The sequence below is a fragment of the Pezoporus flaviventris genome, unplaced genomic scaffold (genome assembly GCF_033815535.1).
Source record: "Pezoporus flaviventris isolate CSIRO_AGI_PZ_B2104156 unplaced genomic scaffold, CSIRO_AGI_Pfla_v1 ptg000071l, whole genome shotgun sequence".
In the NCBI taxonomy this organism is placed as follows: Eukaryota; Metazoa; Chordata; class Aves; order Psittaciformes; family Psittacidae; genus Pezoporus; species Pezoporus flaviventris.
The window spans coordinates 1,560,746-1,580,903 of record NW_026892619.1 but is presented as its reverse complement, the minus strand read 5'-3'; the positions used below and the strand labels follow the sequence as shown (position 1 = coordinate 1,580,903).

The window sequence follows — 20,158 nt, the reverse complement described above, 5'->3', positions numbered from 1 at the left end:
GCGCACGCGCGAAAGGCACCGCTCCCGCCTTCCGCCCTCTGCGCACGCGCGGCCCACCATGGCGCGCGCCGTACTTGCGCACGTCTCGCCGCCGCCGCCGCGCATGCGCCGGTCAGGCCATGAGGGGAAAGGCGGGAGCGCTGCTGGGGCCGTGAGGTACCGGGTGTCACCGCCTCACACACCCGAGATCCCCGGGGTACGGGGGCTGGAGGCGCCAGCCCTCCCCACACAGAGCTCTATAGAACTGTCAAACAGCGCTGTCCTCTCAGGAGAGACGGCCGCGTTCCCTCAGCTGTAAGCTGGAGAGCACCCCAGGGCTCCAGGCCTTTCGCGGAGCGTGGCTCCTGTTCCATTTCCAAAGAGGACGAGATCCGTTCGCACAACTCTGAACTGCCAAACCTCTATTGCGGTACCCATCGAGCCTCCAGCTCAGACATGCTTCCACACAAAAGACTGCAGCGAATCCCCCTCCCTCAGCGCAGGGGGTGCGAGGTAACCTGTCAGACCTGCATGGCACAATGGTACGAGTCTCCAAACGCTACTTGCCTCTCTTATCCGTCTTGCTTTTGCTTCAGGGGAGTTTTAAGCCAACTAGTAGGTCCAGGAACTGCAGTTGTTTGTAGAAGAGAAGGCTCAGAGGGTCCTTACCAGTCTCTACAACTGCCTGACAGGAGGATGGAGGCAGGATGGGGCTGGGCTCTGCTCCCAAGGAACAAGGGATGAGACAAGAGGAAACGGCCTCAAGCTGCACCAGGGCAGGTTTAGATGGAGCTGAGGAACAATTCCTTCCCCAGAGGGTGCTCAGGCATTGGAACAGGCTGCCCAGGGCAGGGCTGGTCCCTTCCAGAGTTCACACACCGTATACATGAGGCCCTCACTGCCATGGGTTAGTGGTGGCCTTGGCAGTGCTGGGATAAAGGTTGGACTTCATGATCGTAAAGGTCTTTTCCAACCTGGTTGATTCTATGACATACATATGAAATACAGTTAAGATGCTCTGAAAGAACTAATGGTCTTTAACACCCATCTGAAATGATAGGTTTAGCAGACAACCCACCCTTTTGCATGGCAGGTTTTTTAATTCTTGGCAGACAGTTAAGATAAGATGGCATCTGTAACTAAACGGGACTTGTTCCGGGATGCAAAAGTAGCTACAAAAGTGAAATTATTAGTGTGTGCCATAGTTTCAGCATGAAAATGAAGAGTAACCTCAGGGTATTTACGCACATACTGTTGTACTGAGGCTGGGAATAATGCTGCATTTCCACAGAAGAGACTTTCAGATGCGGTGAGAGAGATGCAAACATCTCTCATCATGCACCTTACCCTGCTGAGGTTTCTTCAGTCGTAGCATGAGTAACTTCTGTACCAATTACCTATTCTAAGTCGCTTTCGTGAAATGATCATATATAGAAAACAAGGTTCTTCTAAATTATTAATTTCAGTGAGTCAGTTCCTCAAGCAACTTCTTGTAGATACTTGGTATGGCAGTTAGCGCAAACTTTACTGGGATTCTTGTGTTTCCAACCTCCTTTTCCACACACATCCTCTTAACAAAAAGAACAGCAAGACTAACTTTCTCACAGATGATTATTTAATTCACCTTCACAGCTTGAGAAGTCATGTTTAGTAACTTCATTCCGTTTGACATCACTTAAACTTCAAGGTTTATTTTGAGGCCTATAGTATTTTTGGTAGTGTACCTTCAGTCCCATCTCACACACATATACATAACTGTTTTGCTTCCCAGCAGCAGTAAAGGAGCCTTTTATATCATAAACCCCTCCCATCAGCAGCCATGAAAATACAAATTGTAGGTTTTTACTGCACAGTTCTTACCAAATGGACTGTGTGACTGTACTGAATGTGTGACCTTGTGGAAAATCTGTGTGTCTCTGGGATATCACTGGTAGGGAATTGGCAGTGCGTAGTAAAACCGAAGCAGTAATTTAAACAATTTCATAAATCAGGAAGGCCACAGATAACTTCCAGATTGGAATCAGAACAATAAGGTGCTTACAATTTTGAATAGAAAACCTGCCCAGGTAACCCTATCCTACTTTGCAACCCTGACAATCACAGGCCAGCATCATGACTATTTGTCACCTCCATCATTCAGGAAGCATTTGCTGTAATACCTGTGGCATGAATATTTATCAGTAAAGTGGGACTATTAAAATTTCTGAGTCAGAAATAAATTGATCAAGATTATAGAGTGAGTCAATGCAGAGCCAGAAATAGCATTCACAAGTCCTGACTTTCAGCCCTGTGCTCTCACCACTACACAGGTTCCTGAAGGCAGCTGGGTGATGTAATTAATGTTTGTAACGTAATTTGAATCCTTGGATGGAAAATGCTATGACAATAGCAAGGTTGGAGGGACAGAAAACCACGTTAATAGAAGAGAAACAATGGCCATAAACTCCTGGGAAAGGCCATGTGCGCTGAAGTGCAGTCAGGTTTTTCTTCTGGAAAGTTAGAAAAAGCCTTTAAGTTGAACAAAAACAAATATTAAGCCACATCATTTATCTTGAGCAGAGCCAACCTAATCCCACCCCTCTATTCCCACAGTTCCAAGGTGTTGTAAACATTTGAAGCAATTTAAGTAAGGAACAATTTAGTCTTAAACATGCTGCAATTACTTTTATTTTCTTCATGTTGTACTTCTATGCCCCAAATCTGAAAAAAAAATGCTAAGCTGTTGCTAAAATGGATGCCAGCATCCACCAGCCAGCAAACAGTCTTTTCTCTCCACACCTTGGTTGGTATCTTCATGCCAGAGGCAGTGATGATGCATCCTGGAAATGCCTTGCTTGTTTTTTATCTCTAACAACAACTGATCAGACATATAGTCCTTGCAGATGACTGGCAATTCTGAAGATGGCTTTGACGGACAGTCACAGTATCTTACTGTGATCCCTTGCATTTCTGAAGCATCCACCTCTCTTTGGTAACATTTTGCCTCCTAGTGGAGAGCACCGACAGAATTGCAAGGGCTCTTGTGGAGGAGAAACAATAGATGGATTGTTTGCAAAAGGTTGAGATTATTAAAATTCAAAAGTAGATTTGGTATAGAAACGGAACTCATAGTTTCTTAGTGTCTCAGTATTATCAGTGTGGAAAGAAATGTTCACTCTTTCTATTCCAGCCACTATCGCTTTCTTCCACCACTCATTTTTACAAGCTCAAACCTTCCTGTATCAGGTTAAATAAATGTTTGCTAAAAGCAAACACAAGACAAGTCACCTAAGACACCGCTAGTCATTAAACAGCAACCTCACTTCCAGCACACCTCTCCCATCTCAATCCAGTACATCCATCCTTGGATTTATTAATGACATGGCAAAGGGCAAAAGGAAACAGCTTCTGTTCAATTTATGTCAGAAGTGTATCCTGTGAACTGGGAGGCTGTACACCTTCCCTGCAGCCAGAGGTGAAAAGCTGAAGACCAGTGCGAAGGAGATTATGTTGTGCCTATGAACAACTAATTCCAGAGCCAACAATAAAACAATTACAGAAGTATTAGCATTCCATCATCCAGCAGCTCCTCCCTAAGAGGGGGAAGTACAGGTTTCTACTTATCAGCACCAACTGTGGCTTTTCCAGTTTGGCTGAGAGTAAAAGAATATGTAGTTAAATAATAAATGCTGGAGTAGGAGTTAATCCTGCCTCAACAGAACAGGAAGGGAAAGCAGGGTGTTACTGCATATTCAACTGTTTTCAAGGCATCAGGCACTTCTCAGCAGGAAAACAGTGAAGACACAACAGTCACAGAACTCTGACGCCCCAGCATTTTACCAGTTGGATAATCAGCTTACACTGAATGTTAACTGTTGACAGCAGGATCACTGAGGTTCAGAGTATGCCCGTAATTTTACAGATACTAGCTGCTTAAGTAGCCGTTCTTGGCATTCTGCTTCCAGATAAGATAGTAGGGAACAGAACTTGTCTGTACTTCATCTGGTATTAAAGGATAGAGAACTGAGAATTCATACTATTTCATGGGGCACTAGAGAAGACCTCTAGAGCAGAGCAGCTGCTGTGCTGGGAAGTGCTCCAGGAGACACCCAGAAATCACAATCCGGGAATAGTGTAATGGGGCACCAGGCAATGTGCTGGAGGGAAGAGATCAGTAATTTCAAAACCACCTGCAAGTAAGAGAAAAAGGAGAGGGCCAGGACAGAGGATAAAAAGCAACCTGACAAGATGTATTCTATGCATACTTTTATTAATAAAATATAAGTTTTACAGCATATGTCAATGGACAGTGTGCTTAGAGAATTCTCTAGTTGGATAGTATGACACCGAAGTCAGTAGCTGGTTTTGGTGAGGATAAATTAAACCTCAGATGACATGCCAGGGATCGCTGCTATTGCCAAAAGCAAAACTCCTGCCCAAGACTAGCGTTAGAACCCCTGATTCCATCCCGACACGCACAGCTGAGGTCTGAGGTGGTTTCGCTTGACTGTAGTATTGCTCGGAGGCTGCACTTTGTCCTCTGGGAAGTCTACCTGTTCCCTTCTGTGTCATCTTCACATCCTCACTTCCTTCTGTCTCTGCGCTAAGCGACTTCTCAGGTATTCAGTGCATCATTCGGGATAGATACAAGTGTGGCAGTCTTAATACCATGACCCTCCAACTTCCCAAAATAGCAGTCATTAAACCTACCCCCTTCTTCGCAAAACGGAGATGAATTTTACCAGCTATGATGCAAAACAAGCATCTAATTACCTCTTCGCCCTTGTGATGAGAAAAGAATAAACCTTGGCCCTGATCCTGTAAACACCTATACACATGATTAATGTTACCCAACAAGTTGTTTCCTTAACTATTAGCAAGTATAGTCACGAGTAAATTTAGTCACATGCTATGCAAGCAGGAATAGGGCCTATTAGTTTATTCACCCATTGGAGAACAGGTGCTGTCTCTGGGGCAGTTCAATTCTTTACAAGGCTAACAGGTGAAAAAAAAAAAGGTAAACCCCTTACAAAGGCTCATGGTCAGGCATGCATGTTACAAGACAAATACTGTATTTAAGAGAACCAGATCTAATAAATATTAGAATTTTTACATTTTCAAACCACTGCACAAGGAGTTAAATTAAAGTATGACTGCAATAGTAGTCTTGTTAGCCTCTAACCCAGCCATAATTTTACAGCAGAAACAGTATCTTAGTTGATCAAATAATAAAGGCATTATAATAACTACCTATAACTAAGCCACAGAAATAATTTAAATATAGGTAACTGAAAAGTGAAAATTCTCCCAGTCAAGGCGAGTTCACTACGACTTTCAAACTTCATTCTGAACATTTCTTTGAAGGAGGAGGAAACCTAAAAGCACAATTAGCAAAAATATCTGGAGGTAAAAACTCATGAGCCTTATAAAGCATCGATATCTAGTTCATCTTTGGATAAGCCTTATTTGCTGAAGAGTTTAAATCTCTCATCTCAAATAACTATGAACACTTATTTCATGCAGCTTCTGTACTCCACGTATTTTCTGATCGTTGCACCATTTAACATTTCTGTATGTGCAGTAACTTTGCAAAGCCAAAAGCAACACTTGCATGGTAAAACTACATTTCCACTCAGTTACTGATAGCAATAAAATACAGAAAATAGAGCATCTCAGAATGCAGTGTAGTCATTATCTATGTAATCACGTGGTATTGTGCACTACAGAACATCATACTGCCAGACAAGAGTTCAGACAACAGTTTAAAAAGCCACAGGGGACTTCGTACTCTAAACAAGGCATTAAAGGTATTGTATCCTAAAACAAGGCATTGAAGAAACCAGGACAAAACCAAACATTAAGACGTTAGTCCCGTAAAACAGATTTTAAAACCTGAAAATTCTATTCCTCTTCCAATTTAAGCAATAGGGTTTTTAAAAAAGAGCCTTCAAGGATACTGGAACAGTATCTGACGTGTTCAGATTGTGGCAAAATCTGACAGCAGTTCATGGACTTGAAATGGAAGTGGTGTTCTGGTTATTCATGAACGAATGCAGCTACTTGTGAAATCCCTCCCTCTCTTCGTTCCCATGAAAAATAATTAATACTGGTTAAAATCATTACAAAAAACATCATTTTATTTTCATGCATCTAAGGTAAAACACAGAGTATTTGTATAAAGAGGTAGATTAAAAAAAAAAACCAACCAAAAAAAAAAAAACCCAGATTCTCCATTCTTTGTCACTTTTATTCAGTAGTTTGTTTTTTTCCTTATTTTCTCCTTTTTTTTTTTTTTTTTTTTTTTTGGTGCCAGACATGGCAAGGAGTGATTACAGTCAACTGTTTATTAAAACATTGGTTGCAACACAGACCCCCTTTACCACTGACCCCAAACGGACCCATTTCATGTGCTTTATTTTGTTGGGTTTTTTCTACACCACCACCAAGGCGAGGTGGAGGGGGGTGAAAGGGAAAGGGGGAGTCCAGGAGGCCAGAAGGAGGAGGAATGCTACAAGCCACAGCAAGAATGAGCTGTATTTAATAAAAAAAGGGGGCCACGAATGATACAGTAATGAGGTTACACAATTAAATCCCATAGCATGACTGAAGGCTTTCCCTGTGTTGGACGTCATCACAATGGAAGGCATAAAAAGTGGAGTAAACCGATGTTGATACAGTCCAATCTAGTCCATTAGGCAAGATGGTGCAAGTAGTCATTTAAATTAAAAAGTGCCCTATCCTCACCTAAATGGCTAGCAGACATGGAGAAGAACGCAGTGACACATCAACAGAGCTTTCTCCATGTAGCTATAAAAGTGTGTTGTCATATGGCACATTTTTAAACACTGGAAAGGGGGTGCCATAATGGACCTCTCATTCTCTTTCGTTTACAGGTACAAATGCTAGATTCAACTATTTCAACTATGCAGGAAGTGGACTCTTCAGGTAGGAATGCCAACCCTAATTCATTTTGTCTTGAAATATATACAAGTTGTTTGTAGTAGCTACGGCAATGATGTTTTCCTTAGGATGCCAGGCTGTGTGTAGAATCTTCTTGTTGAAGTCTAGGCTGTCAACACTGATTTCATCCTTCTTTCGCTTACCACTTGCGCATACTTTACGGGGCTTCAACACGGTACGGGGCTTGTTGTTTTCCCGGGATGCCTCTAAGGTGATGTCTCGCTTTGTGTTCCTGTCAAACATTCTGAAGAAGTTGTTGTAAGATCCTGTCATGACAATGCTGCAGAGAGGCAAAAAGAAGAAAGGAACAATTCAGTTGAAAATAACCTCTCCTTTCACGAAGCCTGAAGGTCCCGATGAATATCATGCCTTACTGAGTCACATGCTAAAGTGAAACTAAGGCATTGGAATGTTTTATAGATTTTAAAAAATAGTATCTTTCTCCTTAAAGTGTGTACCTTAAAAGGTCCAGTTATCTAAACATTTTAATTTGTCATCACTCAGTTTGCTTCTCACGCACACATGAGGAAGCGAGCTAACAAAAGCAAAATACATCGTATTTTTAGCCACATAATTTTAGTTACATGAAAGCTGCATGAATTCAGGTACTAACAAACATACTGAGTTTGTGATAATACCTTACAGGAGATCCTTATAAGACATATACACTTACAAGTTTCCCTGCCCTTCCTTTGCCTCAAAGAATACTTAAAGTTAAAAACCCAACAACCTCTATCTGACAATACTGGTAGGGCTACAGTGAACTGATTTAGATCTAGCAAATAAGCAGTTAATTACACGATTAACACAAAAGCAACTGTCTCAAATGCTATTATTGGCTCGTCAGCCATGCCCAAGCAAGGCAAACTTAACAACTTGTTGTAACAAAGAGAACCCCTGGAAGGTTTTTCCTAAGTGCCCTACTTGCTGACAAGGCATCTTAATCAGAACATGCTTTGCTACATCAAGGATTAAGAGCTAATATACATCCATTTAAGTTTACTGAAGTACTAAAATATTATCCAAGCCAGTCCTTGAATAAAACCAGACAGGTACGAGGTCATGCTTCAAGTTGCCTATTTTAATAACTTAAGTGCATAGAGAGAAAAATTAAACTTGCCTGTCTGATCCATTCCAACAGCATTCAAATTTGTCAAAAATGCAATCGTTCTCATAGAGTGAGCAAAGTTTACTTCTGAGGTATTCATGCACCTGCAAAAAGAAAAAAACTGAGGTAGATAAACTGAAGGAATATTGAACCTGCACACCTGTAAAACAACCTGCACAGACTCTGTTCCAAACGGAATGAAGTACGTGACTGCTCGCACCCCCTCCACCGGAGCACACACAGCTCCCTCCTCTGGATGGATGAGGAGCAGAATGAGCAGAGGCCTGAATTAACATGTTCTGCTTTACAAAGACTTCACATGAACTCAAAGAGTAGCAAATCATTTGGGGAGGGAAAGAGCTGTCTCCCAGAACCGGGCAGCCCTTCAGAAGGCTTTCCCTCTCTCCAAGCAGCTCTCATACCTTCACTACCCTTTCAGATACCTGAAAGACTTTGCTTATTTCTAAAAATCATGCTTTGGTGACTGATGTCTGATGGTGTGATTTTCCTAGTCAGATGAGAAGATCACTTCCCAAATTTCCTTATACAGGAAACACCACAGCAATTTTCAGTGCTGGCTAAAAACATCTTCTGCAAAGGAAATGTTTTACCTCCTCCCACTTTGTCCAGGAAGGAACACAAGAATATAAAGTCATCTGAAGACTTATACTATCTTACTGCTGAAGATAACCTTTACTGGGTAAGAGGGAGGCTTTTTCATACCCAAACATGGGTTTGGGTTCTGCAGTCAGCCTGCAACTAGCAAGATCCTCAAGCACATGTGTGAAACACACAAATCCCACCATTGCTTTCCCTGGATATAGTCATCTGTAGACAAAAGTCTAACTGCTACATCAAGACTATTAGTAAGACTCAGTATCCTTCAAGGTTTATAATTTCTAGCCTACATCATCTTTACCAAATACCTGGTATGTTTCCACAGGTCTGTTTTCCATATTTAAATCCCAGATCTTCACTGACAGATAATCTCTAGTCATCATGTATCGACCACTATGGCTAAATTTGACATCAGATATGGAAGAGATGATTTCAGAGAAAAATGATCTGTTGCTAGGATCTTCTGGTTCTTCAAACACTGCAGGAAAGTAAGACAGGCATTTCAAGAAGTAAGCTTGTGTCTCATCCAATACAATACACCCACATTAGGTTAACAACCTCTCAATAACCTTGCCACAATCCACTTCTGAGTGAACTACTCACTAATACTTGGAGTCTTCATTCATACATGTAAGATTTCTAGCATCAAGTACACACCAAGCACCTAGTATTTGGCCTCCTGAAGGCCATTCCTAGCCCATTGTCTAAGCAGACTCTCCAGCTTAAGCTGCTAATAACTTTATTCATTACTTTGGCAAAACATGAACCTAACTTTAAGATTATTTAGAATATAGGCTTTAGATCTATCTAGTCAATACACTTCAGAAATCCAATACAAATACACACAATTCAATGCTTAATCTATTCCTAATCAGTGCCTCATTTCATCTAGCAGCAAGATAATCATATTCCAGAAAATGACAACAAACACTGCACAACAGAACTTACATTTTGAATGTCGGTCACAGAGTGCTGATGCTCTCATATCACAGAGACGAATTGTTCCTTTACTGCTGCTGTACACAAATGTGTTACAGCTGTTCGGGTGGAACTCTGCCGCTGTTATCACCTCTGTGAGCTCCTCCATGTTGGCAGGCTTAATATCTACAATATCTACAGCATTTTGTTAAGAAATGGTCTCCAGTTTTCATAACCCATCTTTCAGCTTAAAAGCATCCAGCAATGCTTTTTCAGGACTGTGGGACCCAGTCAGAAACGGGATAAAAGTGAGAATCAAGTCTCACAGTTTGTCTAGAAAACGAAACTGTAACACTGCATTCTACAGCAGTTTGAAGTTAATGCTTGTAACAGTGAAAGACTGCTTAATATATGTCAAAGATTTTTCACATAGAACTTTGTTTCAGTTCTAATTACTACATTATAAAGAATGCATCTGCAAACATATTCCTGTGATCCTACTGCCTATAACATCTGCAGGGTCACACATGAGAGGGGCTGATGGTTAGGCTAAGAAGGCAAAAAGGCATAAGCACTGTTGAGAGAAGGATGTTATTTCTGACTTGCTTCTTACTGCAAGTCAAGAATATGTTCACAAGATAGTTTACTGTGATCCTGCCTTCCAGAACTGCTCATCTCATTTGAAACCTTTAGCTTTTTTTCCTCTTCTAAGAGTGTTTTGCACCACGCTAATGACAACCACTCCTTATACTGCTCATGCTGAGCCACCTCTTCAGCAGGAACAGGGATAAATAACCAGGATGTAGAGAGACACACTATACGAAAAGCTTTTCATGAAAGGAAAGAAAATCCAACAGCTTTGTTGTAACCAAAAAAAGATACTAAAACTTCTGTCTGTAATTTCTAGGTGCCACAGGTTAATCCGCAAGTCATCTGCAGATAAGTACGTTTCATAATCACTATTAATGGAGATGGAATTGATGTGATACGTGTGAGCATTGGCAAATATTCTTCGTGGACTAGCTTCAACCATGAGGTCCATGGGCCTGAATACTGGCACCTGCAAAATACAAAGCAATGGAAGTTTGAGATGCAAATGTACTACAAACACAGTAGCTCGCATACATCAAGTCAATTAAAATATCTCAGTATCACCTCAGAAGTAAATGTCTGCCAGCTAACATCACAGAAAATGTAACCTTAATAATGTGATGGGACAGTTACTCACTAAGCCACAGGCTAATCTGTGGTGCCAGGGGAGGGAGAGGAGAAATCACTTGAGTGTAGCTAATCCACCAAGTGAACTACTCACCCGTAGTGTTGTAACTGTAGTAGGATCCCTATACCGTCCATCTTCCTCCTTTAAATTATAACCCTCCGGTCTTTTGTCCCTTTCACTGATTTTCCATAACTTTATGGTTTTATCTGAAATAAAGCAGCCACAGTTTTAAAAAAGATCAAAGCTGTAGGAAAGATACTCATCTTCACAGTTGATGCACTTTAACACGAAGCCTTCAAGCAAGACCACCTACGTGTACTGAAAGAGACAAAAATACCGCTTGGAGAAAACAAGATAAAAAGCATTTGAAAGACCTCCTCCGCGGTTTGTTCTTTATAAAGTTACAGCAAGTTTCAATTAGAATGAGGACTGTTATGAATGATTAATGTCAGCTCGCTCACAGTTAGTGAGACACAGGTGAAGGTACTCAATGACACCTTCACCAAGCCCCTTTGCTCTAAAACAACCATATCAGAAAAGATGAATACACCACCCCACGCTATGGAACTCCTGCATCCAGGTGAGCCAGAAGAACAGGACAGTTCAAACAGTGTAACTCCTGCACAGCCACATCCCTAGACACGTGGACTAAAAACCAACTGGCTTCTGGCCTTTTGGAAGTGGAGAGAATCAGACAAAAATCCTAATAGCAAAGGTATGCAACGAGGTTACCACGCAAAATTAACTGTGAAGTCATAACTTACCATTTGTAGACAATAAAAACTGAGCAGCATTTTTCTGGGGTAACCACCTAATTTTGTTGATCTTCTCTTCAATTTCTAAACTTTTCAAGTAGTCAAACTCTGGTTCATGGCTTTGAAAGGTACTGTAAACATTGTATTCTCCTCTACTGTGAGACTGGGTTTTGTTCTAAAAAGAGAATTAAATGATCAAGGTATGTATGCAATGTGCAGAATGCTTTTCAAGGCTGCAGGCAGAAGCCAGAACTAGATATTTATGCAGCAAGATACACAGGCAGACTGCTAGTTAGCATAAAAAAATAGCACAAAAATAGGTTAAGACTACACTCTCTGGCTGCCTATGCCAGACCTGCCTTGAGTACCCTTTGATGTACAACTTGCCTTACTGCAACAAGCCCATGGAACAGACAAAAATGAGGATCATCTCTTTTGCAAGGTTTTGATTACAGTTCCTACCATTTTGGCTAAGAAAACGTCAGAGACAGTTACGGCAGCAACTTTGGATTCCCAGAACTTCCAGAAACTCCCCTCAGCCACATGCATATCATCTCCAGTAAGTTCTCATGTTAATTCCAAGCAGCTCAGCTTACAAACTAACATTTTACCTAAACACTGTAGGCATGGTAAGGTTTCTTTTCTTAAAAAAAGACAACTAAGAAACCCTCAAAAATCTTCATCATTCTCTCATCTTTAGTATTTCTACCTTTGTCTTTTAAGAAGAACATTCCCCACGAGAATGACACAGCCACACATATGTCAGATCTACTCTGTGGGCAAGTTCAGCTTGCTAGGCACACTATCGAAATCCCACACGTCACCTCTAAATTTATACAAGCAGCTCCACATTCCCCAAGACCTTCTAAACTGCTTAAGCAGCTTTTTCTTCCTCATTTGGAGATGGGGGTGGAAAGGAAAAAAACCCCACCTCTGCTATAATACACCTGACATGAAAAGTCACACCTGCAGTCAGCCTGTGCAGGATGGAACCGTCTGGAAAACTGAAAAACCTCCAAACCTGCACAATTCCTCTTCCTACAAGCTATGTTTTAGGCAGTGGCTTCCTAACACCAATACTGCACTGGGTGAACTGAACCTTAAATTCCCATTTTGGAAGCAGCGCTTACTAGAAATACCTGACATTAATTTAAGCTTAATTTTGCAACATATTCCTGTCCCACCCCCTTCATGAGGTTGCCTTTCCTGGGATATGTTCTTGACTAGGGACTTTGCTCCTTCCTTCCCTTGTGTGTCTCATGCCATCTATATTCATTTCATCCCTTAGTGCCTCACTAGAACATACTTCTTGATATGATCCTTGCAAGCCCACATGTATTACATTCCTCACATCATTTTCTCTTGCTTCATACCCTTACATTAATAGCTGGCAGGATTTCTTACACTTTGCAATAAGCTGTGGGGGAGGGAAATGTGGACAAAATGCTTAGAAATACAATTTGGCACTAGGATGTTGTACCACACCTACCAATTGCACTGGCTTTCCCACCCTAGAGAATGGAAGAACCTTTGTTCCAAGTTTCAGTTAGACATAGCAAGTTAAAGCGGGGTCACTGCCCAGAACAGGCAACTTCGAAAGGAAATCTATTGTGCTTTAGGAAATGCTGGTCATGATTCAGGGAACTTTCCTTCAATTCCATACTTACCATAGCGACTGAGTCTTAAATATACTTCTTGTGGAGTCTAGCAAAGCTGTATTAGAGTAGTAGAGTAGTAAAGGACTAGAGTAATATATAAAGAGATGAAATCCACCCTTGGGATAAAGGCAAAATTTAAACCATCAGAGTATCTCATGGCACTCAAAAAAAATCCACCCAAGAAGAGGTGTTGGCCCAAGTGCCTCATGTTAAATTCCAATTTAGGTAATTACAGGCTGCCTACGCAAATTCCTCCTTCAGTTTCAATTAGATACAGTATTCATTTCCTGCCTGCTCCTTGTGTAATGTCACTTGCTTTGCCTTGCAGAAGGGCCATCACGTTCCAGCCCAGAGGTGGCAGCCTTTTGGTAGTGGGTGAAGTTGTACAAGCTTGTATATTAAGCTTATTGTGCTTACGGGTTAGTGGTTTTTTTCCTGTACGTATAGTCTGAAAAGCACTCAAATGCTGTGTGATAGGAAGTGGTACATAAATCCAACTCGAATAGTTCATTGTCTTTTAGATACTCCTAACACATAAAACTTGCTCTAGACAGTTGTGCCTGTAGCATAACTCACTACTAATGCACTAGGGAATGAAGTCCCCATTGCTCATTCCCTAAACACTGAGAAGTCAAATTATGCCAAAAACAACACTGTGCAACTCAATCTGATAACCCAGGTGGTTCCCACTGTACCCAGCTTCATAGATCATAAGGATATGAGCCATAGGTTACACATCAAAACCAAATGTAGGCATTTAAAGACAACTCATTTGCAAGCAAGCAAATAGCTATTTAAGCTTCATTAAAGGATCCCTAAAGGATGCAAGCTAAAGCTCAGAGTGACAAAACACCAGGGTTTGTGCCCCCCACAACTACAGGCAGATTACACGTGGGACTATGTCCACCCCAGACTCTGGCCAAAGCAACCCAGGCAGAGGTAGGCCAGTTGGGAACACCCCACTAGATGGCTCCCCCTGACCACGGTGACTTGTCAAGAGAAGGCCCTGTCCTGGAGTTGGCTCTTACCAGCAGAAAGGAGCTTGCTCTGGGGAACTGTGGGATTCTTAAAGTTGAGGACTTTTAGAGTTGAAATTGAATGAAACACTAATACCAGCATGACCTTTCTAGGCAGTGACAGAAGTGCCTTTCATCCTCTCCTTGAAATAAGTGCTAACCTAGTCAACTTCTAACTACATCTTTAATTAAAAAACCAAGCACTCCATCTCACGTCTCCTCTCAACACTAAGGTTGAGGCCCTTTCCTAGCATCAGAAGATTTGTCTGTAGAATTCTGCAAAGACCAAAAGAACAAGTATAAAATGAAGAGATACCATTGCTACTATTACTCTAGGATTTTACCTGATTGATACCAGAATGGACAAGGACATCTTAGGTCAGTTACAAACTCACTTAGGGACAACTTTGATTTCCCCCACTACAGTGAAATCTGAAATAATCATCACAGCCAAGTAGAGTCATTACAAACCAACTAGCTTCAGCTTCCCCAAGGTCTTTTTGTGTCCTAGCCCCCTTTTTTGTTTTCACCTTAAGTGCTCTTTAGACCACAGCCAAAGAGTGTTTGAAGACAAATTAATTTCCAACAGCATCACTAAAGTTCTCAGTAATTTCTTCACTCTTAGGTTTCATTATTTTAATCACTTATTACACACCATGCACTTTGTGTAACCTCTTTAAGAAGAGAATGAATGGGAACAGAGCAGAGTATTAAATATACCTCACATAGTTAGCACTCACCTCCTGCTCCTGTTGAAAGATGACAACTCTACCTCCTTTGTCTCCTGTTGCTAACAACTCTCCAGAATGGTTAAATTCTACTGTAGAAATTATATCCGCTGCATGGGAACAGAAATAAACCCATTAAGTTCATAATTCTCCTAAATATTAAGTGTTCAAGAAAGATACCATTATAAGTAAAAAAGAAAATGCACACTTTGATTCAGTTTAAGTATCTTTATGTTGAAGTAAAGTGCAAGTAGGGAGTTCTTAAAAAATACAGAAGTAATTTTTTCAAGCTACACATTTCATACTAGTATACACAGTTCACCGTGCCAGAGTTCCAAGTTCAGTGTTGTGCACTCAATTGGTTTTAAAGGTTTTACATCATCACCTCTTAGAGGTGTTTCTCTGTTGCGACTCCAGTATAGTATAGAAATGGATTTTGTGTGTACTGTAAGAGCAGAGGGATTATGTATATACATACTCCTACCTTTATTTTCTCCATTCTTTCCGGTAAGAGATTTAGATACAATCATTACCCATACCATTTCAAAGCTTTTTTATTTTGTAAGGACTATGAACGCATGTAGTAACTCAAGGGCAAAACATCTTGGGGTGGAGATGTTCAGACATCAGTGTCTAAGGAATGCAAGGAAGTGGAACAAAAACAGCTACAGAAAATTAGGAAATCAATTCAACAGACTCCCTAAAAAACTTGAGTATCTCTTCTGGATGAGGACAGTTTCCATTACCATGCACACTTTTATATGGAGTGCTAAAATGAAATGGGGAATATACATTGACAATGACCTAGTATCAAACTGATCTGCTTGTAGACCAAAAGGACAAATTATGACTTAAGCTCACACACACTGATTCATGTTCTCAAATGCACACACGCCCCTCATACTTTCAAACAGCAGAAGCAGGAGCCAAATCATTCTTCAAGCACTTACTTCAAGCTGCAAAACAAACATATAAATCTAGTTTTCTGCAGAAGAAAATACCTGCAAGTTTTGACACATGCAGGTCTTCGGGATAGTTTGCTCTCATGTCAGTCTAATGGAGATAAACAGCGTATCCACATTTTCTATTGGATGGGTTCTACATGTTTTAGAGTTATGAAAGGGCTGGTACCTGCTCTACAGACCAAAAGCTACTGCTGGATTTAAACCAGAACTATCATGCAGCATAGCACAGACGCTATCTTATCATGAACAGCAACAGGGGTATTTCATTGTGAAGCAGTGAAACGCACAGGACTTTCCTCTTATTCATCTTAATACCAAAAAGAAACTTACATCATCCTTGGGCTGTCCCAAACACATGGGCGGTGGCCTCCAAGGACATGAGCAAGCTGTTCTTCCATAACTGCATTACACAGCAGCCAGGAGCATGCAGTCTGTGTGTCTGAGCACAGCACAATGCAAAGACAGCCCAGACACACCGGCTAAAAGATGCAGAGTCAGATTCTTGGCATGAATGGGTCCATACAGCTCAGTTGTATTTTCCACATACCCAGCACAAACTGCCACCTAACTATAGCTAAACGCAAGATTATCTCCATGGACCTCCCTCGCCACAATAACCTGACACTGCTGAAACACAAACTGGCTGCTATTTCTCAAGAACACTGTGTTAAGGACATAAATGTGATGTAAACCTGTGCGTAGTTAAACCAGGATCCACATCACACAAAGGAAAACCTTGATTTGAGAGCACATCATTTTTTTTCCTGGAGGTTTATGGTCACTTTAGCCATTCATTCATGTGTTTGTGAACAAGATTAAGCGATACCTCTCACATCTGTAAGACCTAAGACCACATACTATTCAGATGAAGATACAGCATTCAGTATGTACCTATCACAGGTGAACGGGGCATAAAGATAACACACAATCAAATCCAATCTGCAAAAAGAGCCAAGAGCAAACTGAGCAATCTGATTCCGACTACTCCTTACAATGCAAATCACACTGTTGTAATCCTCTGATAGGGTAAGACCTTAAGGAAGTTATCAATGCACTGAAGAAAACTAAGATAATTCATGTATCGATAGTAAGAACTATACAGAATAATTACTGTTCTGAAAACCACTGCAAGCTATGTCGGTCTTAGAAAAGACAATACACAAGTTATCAGCAGATCTAGAAGTGCACATGTATGTGGAAGGAGAACAGCAAACAAAAAATTGCCTTAAAAATCTTATATATCCATCTAAGTATAGATGGGCAATTTCATCCTAGTGCTTACTTGGTGAAGTCACTGTAAAGTTTTACAAGGTCAAAAGACTTAGGATTAGATCAGGCAACAACAACAGCTAGAAAAATCTTAATTTAAAGGGATAAAACCTCCATTTTCTGATGTAATATATATTTAATTATGTAGATACCTAGAATTAATAATTCTACAAATCTCAAATATAGCAGAAAGTTAACCACTTGTCTGGAACCATCCTAGGCATTCATTCTTTCTGCATTTACTTTAACTTTCACTATTATCTACTCCCAACGTCAGTGATCTCCAAGGTGATCCAAGTCCTGCTTCGTCTTGATACTCAAACGCATGAATGAATTTCAAGTACTAACATCCCCACACCTCCAAAAAGTCCAGCAGGCTCAGCCAGTGGTGACAAGGGTCTGAAAACTCCCTGGTGCAGACTAACCCTATGCAAAAGACCTTTTCAAGTACTTGGATCAATTTTACATTAGAAACAGAATACATTCTTTAGCAGCAATCACAATGACAAATTAAATAGTTTCTAAACTCAAGATACATCTCTAGAATCCAACATGCCTTTTACGCTGTGATCCCAAACTGTCCCCTTTCCAAGGACAAAAATGTGCTAAAAAAAGTAGGCAGAAAATAGATTTCTTCTTAAGCAGCCCCAAACCAGGGCTGAGATACATATTTCATACCAAACAACCAGTACTGGAGAGCAAAGCAACCAGCCACACATTTTAAATCCAGTAACTCACCGTTAAGGATACTGTATTCCCATACCTTGGTCAAAGAAAGAGACAGACATCAAGGCACTGGTGTTGAACTGGGTGGATTTAATAGTGTTTGAGAATTGACAGGGGAAGCATTTCATCTTCCGCAGTGCACTGATTCACTTGGGTATTTTCATCTGTATTAACACCCTCGTTGCCAAAATAAAAAGCACCAACGTTATCCTTTCCTTTTCAAATGGTAACTACAATTGCCATGACAGTTACATGGAGAGTTATTTTAGTCCTTCCGCACCGCAACGGGCAAAAGAGCATCTATAGAACGCGCTGCCTTCCCTCTGCCTCCTCCCTTTTGTGCATGCTATTTTTGCTACAGTCTCTAGGTGGGAGTCTTGCAAACACCGAGGGCTGCTCTCACTGCCCAGAAGCTTGTAAATGATCCCTTCTGTGCAAAGAGCACCAGGGAAGAATATTTAAGGGAGAAGCATATGTACAGCCCTCAGTTGTCACCAGCATCACTGGCCTTTGGGAACTGCTGCATTCTGTTGTTTACTGCTGAATTCATTTCAATGCCCTCTTCTTCAAGTACCAGTATCAGAGACAAATAACCACCAGAACCTTATCTGATAACCATACCCCTCACAGGATACAGTTAGATAGCATTATCTGTTAACAGCTTCCACCAAGCTAACTGTGACTTGGAGATCAGCCTTGTCTCTCTCCTCTCCCCAAACATCTTGAGGCACCTTTGACACCAAGATGAAGCACTTAAATGCTGAAGACATTTCAAACGCTGAGATTGTTTTAAAACACTACAGGGCAACACCAGACACAGAAGCTGAATACATCATTCTGACAAAAGCAAAACCAGGACAGAAATGTAGATCTACATTCCTGTAGCATACCTGCAATACCTGTACTAAGCTCCTCCCTCTTGTATAACTTGGGATAGACAGCTCAGGGGTTACTAGAGTGTTTAGAAGTACTTATTTGCAAAGATGTACTTAGTTTCATCTAAATATACCTTCATAAACATTTCTGGTCAATATCAGAAACACTTCAGAGACTAAATACTTCCAAATAACGGGTTTCAGTGATGTGAAAGTAAGGGAGGATCGGGGGAGGGCATCCCCTACACAGCCTAAAATCTCTTTACACATGTACATCACCGAGGGATGCTATGAATTAAACGAAACTACAGTACAAAACCTACCTCAAAGGGGCAAAACACACTAAAGCCAAACCAAGGCAGTGATCCCAAAACTCCCACTGAACTGATGGGTCAGGGACCCATTGGCACCTGCAAAGGGCGCAGAGCCTGTGCTACCAGAAGTCCTCAAAGCCTCCTCACAGCTCTCCCAGGTACAACAGCTACAGGTGAGCTCCTGGCAACTGCATCAAGGTTGCTTCTCCTTTGCAGTGACCTTTTACTTTCTCAACCTTCTCTAAGGTTTTTATGTATTGCTTCAATGACACACCTTCACTTTTAAGTGCTGCCATCAGCAAGGTCTGGACACTTACCTTCACTACCTTCAAATAGTGAAGGTAGTGCCTTCTTAGGTAGACAAGGAGACAGGAACCTGACAAAGCAAAGGAATCAAAACAAGGTTTCTAGAACTAGGAAGGGGGAATGACAGGGCCACATTTATCTCAAGCCCCTGATAATCCTTTAAGAAATGCTTGAGGCATTTGCAGTTCACCATGTGAAAAGGTACCAGAAGCTCCCAAGCAATTCTTAACCAGTGACAGCCACACACTTCTGATATATCATCTAGTAAGAGAACAGTCACTCATCACAAACCTGAACCGCTTCCCAGTGGGCTTCCAAAGAGAACAATCCCAATTTCAGAATTCATAGTCAATATTTATTACACCAACTGTTGCTGCTGTAATTCACCTGGTCTGTCAGGCAGGATACAGCTGGCCTGAAAATCTGAGGCACTGGGCCAGTGCACATATGAAAAATGACCAGTTCAAGTGAAAATGCATTGTTCAAAGACAGATGAATAAAGGAATCCAACACATCTCTCCAACGACAATGCTTTTTCCCCCTTTAAAGGAAAGCAGTGTTTGAAATAAGGAAAATTCCACGACAGAGGCTAAAAAAAACGCTTTCATACTCTGGGGGCCTTCAGTGAATGCTGAACAAGAACCACACATGAACTATCACAAACAGCTTTGCTGAAACGCTAAGAGAAAAAGTTGTGCTGAAGTTTGAGCACTGTTACAGGTCGATGGAATAAAAGAACAAAACAGCTTTAGGCATCCAAACAAG

General features: G+C 41.2%; 1 protein-coding gene across 4 annotated transcripts in view; it reads right to left on the bottom strand.

Moving 5' to 3' along the window:
• Positions 1-4,207: 4,207 nt before the first annotated feature.
• Positions 4,208-20,158, bottom strand: part of PPP2R2A (protein phosphatase 2 regulatory subunit Balpha) — a 44,406-nt gene continuing 28,455 nt past the window's right edge. For all 4 annotated transcript variants that reach the window (XM_061472487.1, XM_061472490.1, XM_061472486.1 and 1 more), the window contains 8 exons: positions 14,951-15,048; positions 11,546-11,711; positions 10,875-10,987; positions 10,445-10,622; positions 9,593-9,757; positions 8,953-9,122; positions 8,039-8,130; positions 4,208-7,198 (listed from right to left, as the gene is read on the bottom strand). In XM_061472487.1, coding sequence (XP_061328471.1) covers positions 6,919-7,198; positions 8,039-8,130; positions 8,953-9,122; positions 9,593-9,757; positions 10,445-10,622; positions 10,875-10,987; positions 11,546-11,711; positions 14,951-15,048 — 1,262 coding nt within the window. In that variant the 3' untranslated portion in view covers positions 4,208-6,918. The remainder of the gene's footprint in view (positions 7,199-8,038; positions 8,131-8,952; positions 9,123-9,592; positions 9,758-10,444; positions 10,623-10,874; positions 10,988-11,545; positions 11,712-14,950; positions 15,049-20,158) is intronic.